General features: G+C 40.5%; 1 protein-coding gene across 1 annotated transcript; it reads right to left on the reverse strand.

The window, feature by feature from the left end:
- Positions 1-845: 845 nt before the first annotated feature.
- On the reverse strand, positions 846-2,345 carry LOC115980951. Its single transcript, XM_031103145.1, has 4 exons — positions 2,006-2,345; positions 1,796-1,915; positions 1,393-1,580; positions 846-1,316 (listed from the first exon to the last, which is right to left on the reverse strand). Exons 1-4 carry the CDS (start codon positions 2,343-2,345, stop codon positions 846-848), a joined length of 1,119 nt encoding a protein of 372 aa, XP_030959005.1.
- Between the last annotated feature and the right edge of the window lie 3,358 nt (positions 2,346-5,703).

The raw sequence follows: 5,703 nt of genomic DNA on the forward strand, positions 1-5,703 counted from the left end.
TCTATGGCCCCATTAGTCTGCGGTTGGTAAGGTGAAGACTTGTGATGCTCAGTGTTGTACAACGCCATAATCCCTCGAACCTTCCCCTCAAAGTGGGAACCATTATCCGAAATGATCTCTTGGGGTACCCCATATCAATAGATGACATTATTCTTTATGAACTGATTCACGTGCTTGACTTTCAACACGAAGTAAGAGGCTGCTTTCACCCACTTGGTGAAGTAGTCAATTGCCATTAGGATGTACTCGTATCCATTTGAGGCTTTAGAGGCTATTCTTCCAATTACATCTATGCCCCAAACTGAGAAAGGCCAAGGAGAGGTCATGTTGTATAATTCACTAGGTAGTATGTGGTTCAAGTTTGCATACATTTGGCAGTCATGGCATCTCTTCACAAAGTCTACACAATCGGTTTCCATCGTGCTCCAATGGTACCTTATCCTTAGAATCTTCTTGGCTAACATTCTCTCATTCATATAAGGACCACAAATCCCTTAATGGACTTCCTCCATATCTCTTTCCACTTCTTCTCTCTTTAGGCAATGAAGGTGTATACCATTATAGGACCTCCTATAAAGTTGTCCTCCATATAAGATGTATTGCATTGCCATTATCCTAATCGAACAATGCTCTCTCTTGTCAGCACCATCCGAATATGCCCCCAACTCCAAGAATTTCATGATGTCATAATACCAAGGAGCCCCTTCCTCTTCTATATCCAAGACTAAAGCTTCGGCCCTCTCTTTGTGTAACACCCCATAACTTTGTTCTATCTCTAAGGGTCGTGTCCATACTCCTTAAGGTATTTCAACCATGGAAGCTAAAGTAGCCAAGTCATCTGCAAACTAATTCTGAGCTCTAGGAATGATCGTGTATTCAATTTTGTCAAAAGTTTTTGTCAAGTCCTCTAGATATTGCTGAGAAGGTTTCAAATGTTCTTCCTTTACCTTCCATAACTTCTGGGCTTGAGCTATAACCAAGGTCAAATCTCCAAATACCTCTGCCTCTTTTACCCTTAACTCTCGGAGAGCTTCCATTCCTGCGATACAAGCTTCATATTCTGCCATGTTATTGGTTGCCTCAAAGTTCAATTTGACAACCAAAGGCATATGGGATCCACCAAGGGTGATTAAAAGTACTCCTATCCCATTCCTATATTGGTTTAAAGCTCCATCGAAATACATTTTCCATGCCCCTAGCTTGATGTCCAAGATGTCCTCATCTAGGAAGTCTTCTTTTCCATTCTCCCCCTCTATAGGATTCTCAGCATAAAAATCAAACACGACACTCCCCTTGATAGTCTTCCTTGCCACATACTACAAATCGAATTCTACTAATAGGATCAACCATCCTGACAGTCTTCCACTCAAAGCAGGTTTCTCAAACAAGTACTTCAATGGATCCATCCTGGCTACTACCCATACTTGGAATGGTAGGATGATGTGTCTCAACTTCTATATGGCCCACATGAGTCTTCTGTATGGGGGTGTACTTGGTCTCATAATCATGGAATCTTTTGCTCAAATAGTACACTGCCCTCTCACTCTTATCATCGTCTTCTTGTGTAAGCATGCTCCCAACTGCATTTATTATGATAGAGAGTTATGGTAGTAATGGCTTTCCTTGTTGTGGGGTACTAGGATGGGTGGATGGAGGAGGTATTCCTTGATAAGTTCAAAGGCTTTCTGACATTCATCATTCCATGTGTGGGGTTCATTCTTCCTTAAGAGTTTAAAGATGGACTCACAAGTAGAGGTCAGCTTGGTAATGAATCGAATGATATATTGTAGTCAACCTTGGAATCCTCTTATTTCCTTCTCATTCTTGGGTGAAGGCATCTCTAATATGGCTTCAATCTTGGATGGATCCACTTCTATCCCTCTATCACTTACTAGGAAGCCTAGCAACTTCCCAGCTGTTACTCCAAAGGTACACTATTGGGAGTTCACCCTCAATCTATACTCCTTGATCCTTTCGAAGAACTTCCTCAAGTTAATGATATGACCTCTTCTATCCTTGGATTTTACAATCATGTCATCGACATACACCTCGACCTCATTATGCATCATATCATGTAACAAAGTTGTGGCCATCCCTTGATAAGTTGCACCTGCATTCTTGAGCCCAAATGGCATTACAATGTAGCAATAGATCCCACATTCAATGGTGAAAGTGGTTTTAGTCATATCCCTAGGAGCTATCTTGATTTGGTTATATCCTGGGAAACCATCCATAAAAGACATTAAGGCACTACTAGCCGTATTATCCACTAGGACATCTATATGGGGAAGAGGAAAATCATTTTTAGGGCAAGCCTTATTCAAATCCCTAAAATCCACACACATGGCTTGGTGCATAGGTTTAATGAACCCTACTTTCAACTGTTTCGTGACCTCTTCTTTGATATTTAGGAGTCATTCAGTTCTCATGCACTTCAACTTTTGCTTAATGGGTACCATATGGGCATTGGTATCAATGTCATGTTGGGCTATCTCGAGATCAATTCCGGGCATATCATCATAGGACCATGCAAACACTTCTTGAAATTCTGTGAGAAGCTCCTTAAGATCTTTTCTTTCTTCTTCATTTAGGGTTGAACCAATTTTAATTAAGCGTGGATTCTCATTATTGCCCAAATTAAGAGTTTCAAAGGTTGGTTCCATAGGTTCAATTTTCTTTTCCAACTATTTATTAATTTCATTTTCAAATTCATTTGAATCATTTAAGTGCAGAATTTCAATATTATAGGATACATCAAAATAAGCCAAATCAGAACTCATCTTATTGAAAATGTTGAAAAGTACATCGGGACTTGCATTACAAAATTTCTTTTCCCCGCTCTTAGAAAACCCAACCTAAGTCCAATTATTAAGTTGCCCCATAGCAGGCACAATGAATGTAGAAGGATCACTTGGCTCATCAATGGCAATGGCAAACACGTCCCCCTCCATCTTCAACATAGTCCCCATTGGTTTAGCATCATGTAGTCCACCCAGTCGACTTCTTTTTAAACCTCCTTGATCACCACAATTGGCTTCTCCTTGAAAATGAGCTTCTCATTAAAGAACATCTCCTATGCTAGATATACTTTTCCATCCTTGCCTACCTAAAGCTCAGGAAAGCCACAAAAAGGAAAGTCTCCTCCTTCCTTCACAAAGTTTCCATTGAGGGTACCAAGGTTCTTCTTAATTCCATTGCAACCTTTAAAGAATCCCAAACCTTCCTTGGTCATTTGAGTCTTGAAATTGGGGAATTCAGCCACCCATGTTCCTTCTTTTCCAAGACCCATACCAGGCATATACCCCATGTTCTTCATCATTGCAATCATCTCATGGCTATAATATGGGACCAAGTTTGTAGTATGCCTTTCATCCTTCAATCTATATTCAACCATGTTCACAAACTCAAAGCCACTCATTTGTAACTCACTTCCTCCTTCCTCAAGTCAACAAACTGGTGCTAGGATTTCAACATCGCCAAGCACTACAGCAATCCCTCCCTTCCATGGGATCTTTATCTTTTGGTATAAAGAAGAGAGAATAGCCCCATTAGGATGAAGACATGCCCTTCCTAAGAGAAGGTTATAGTTAGGAGTGATATCTATAACGTGGAACTCCACAATTGTTTCCAATGGGCCAATCTTGCAAGAAGCTTTGAAAGTTCCCATAACTTTCCTTGAAGTGTTATCATATGCCCTAACAGTCAAAGGAGAGGGGATGATTGTCTCCATATCTAGGCCAATAGTGAGAGCAGTCCTAAAAGGGTATACATTCAATACAGATCTATTATCAATAAGCACCACTAGAACTTTAGCACCCATGCAATCAAAGGTGATTTGCAAAGGTCTAGTGTGAATGGCTTCTTCTGGAGGAAGCTCCTCGTTTAAAAAGGCAAGTAAAGGGCGAGATAGAGCCCGACTCCCATAAGAGATAGTACTTCTTGTGGTGTAGTTTCTATAGACACCTTTTTCCCATTCAAAGCATCCAAGAGAGCATTATGGTGCTTGTGAGAAGCCATAAGCAAACCCCATACCGATACATGAGCTTGAGTCTTCTTCAATTGAGTTAAAACCTTATCTTCTTCCTCATTTTCTTCTTTCTCTTTAGGCTCTATGGGCTTAGACCCTTCTCCTATGTCCCTACTAGGATGGTCTTTTTCTAAGAAGAATGGTTTGTAGTGTTTCCCACACCTCGTAATGTTTGCCATACTGTCCTCTATGACTCTTTTCTTCAGCTCAGTTATTCCCTTGGGAATTATCTCCCAAACAACCACCATATTCTTCAAAACCTCATCTTCTTCATCCCATATTCCTTGGACTTCCATGACATTAACTTCTACAGTCTCTATCAACTTTAAACAATCCCATTCAATCTTATAAATTCGCATCCAATTTTAATATGGAGAAGGAGCTTGGCGATAATCAGGCAAAGGGTTCTTCCTAATACTAGGCTTAGTGATGATGTTGGGATTTGGGAGAATTCCATTATCTATGAGGTCTTGTATTTCATGTTTGAGGCGGAAGCAATTGTCGGTTTTGTGGTTGAGTTTTTGGTGGAAGTGGCAATCTACATTGAGGTTCCAAGTAGGAGGTACAGGGTTAGGCATGGGTGTGGGATCTAAAGACTTGATGAATCCTTTGGAAGACAAATTTTCATATGCTTGGGCGAGGGTCATTTCTAGGTTGAAGAATTCTCAGTGGGCCTTCTTTGTAAACTTGGGTAAGTTAAGATTTGTTGGGGTATGATGGCACTTACATTTATGGGATTGGATGCTTTAGAAGAAGTCACTCTTCCTCCATATGTCTTCTTGATCAGAGGTTTGCTCTCACCTTTTTCCAATTATCCATTGTTGATGGCATCCTCTATCCTAGTCCCACAATCATATAATTCCCTAAATGAATTAATAGGCGATGACAGGAGCATACTATTATAAGCCAAAAGTAAGTTCTTGATAATCATGTTAATTTGGTCTTTTTCATTTGGCCTATTAACCATCCTTGATGCCTTCCCCTTCCATCTAGTCATATACATGGAAAATGTCTCCCCCACTCCTTGTTTAGTGGTTTCCAAGTCTCTTAGGGTTACATCAATCATCGTGTTGAAGATGAATTTGTCCACAAACAACTCCACTAGCTCATTCCACACCTTAGACTTGCTTGGATCTAGAATATAGTACCATCTTGATGCTCCTCCCATGAGTGAGAGGGGAAATGCATGCAAGGTTTGCTTTTCATCCAACCCCTTCATTTTAGTGATGCTTAGGTATCTCCTAACATGTTGTTTTAGATCTTCGGCTCTATCAAATTTTTCCTCATCAAAAATCTTGAATTTTGGAGGCAACGCAATAGGAGTCCTTGAACTTAGGTCCCCTATGTTGTAACGGCAATCTCCATCCTTTAAGCCTTACAGAAGGCCAATTGCATTTTCTCCATCTTCTCTCTCATGGCCGAGGTTTCCGTGGTGAGTTTCTCAAATTGCTTGTTCCTCTCATAATCAGCCTTGTCTTTTTCATCCCTACCTTCCCCTTATTCATCATCGGTAATCTCCACATGGGCACCCTTTTTCAACTTGGCCTCTTCTTGCTTAGTGAGGCGACTCCCCATCTTTTTGAGAACATCGCTTTGCTCTTCCATTGCCTTGAATATCTTTTGTGTGATTTCATCACTAATTGGAGTAGCCATTGCTTCTTGAGACGATCCTCCTT

This window comes from Quercus lobata, chromosome 3 (assembly GCF_001633185.2).
Source record: "Quercus lobata isolate SW786 chromosome 3, ValleyOak3.0 Primary Assembly, whole genome shotgun sequence".
NCBI classification, from domain to species: domain Eukaryota; kingdom Viridiplantae; phylum Streptophyta; class Magnoliopsida; order Fagales; family Fagaceae; genus Quercus; species Quercus lobata.

Bases quoted from the DNA above. Each gene is read 5' to 3' on its own strand.
- LOC115980951 (XM_031103145.1), bottom strand. From the start codon at position 2,345: ATGTGTGTGGATTTTAGGGATTTGAATAAGGCTTGCCCTAAAAATGAT. The intron at 1,916-2,005 runs GTCATATCATTA...TTGGAGTAACAG, and splicing joins AAAATCCAAGGATAGAAGAG to CTGGGAAGTTGCTAGGCTTC. The intron at 1,317-1,392 runs GTACTTGTTTGA...TTCGATTTGTAG, and splicing joins GCCAGGATGGATCCATTGAA to TATGTGGCAAGGAAGACTAT.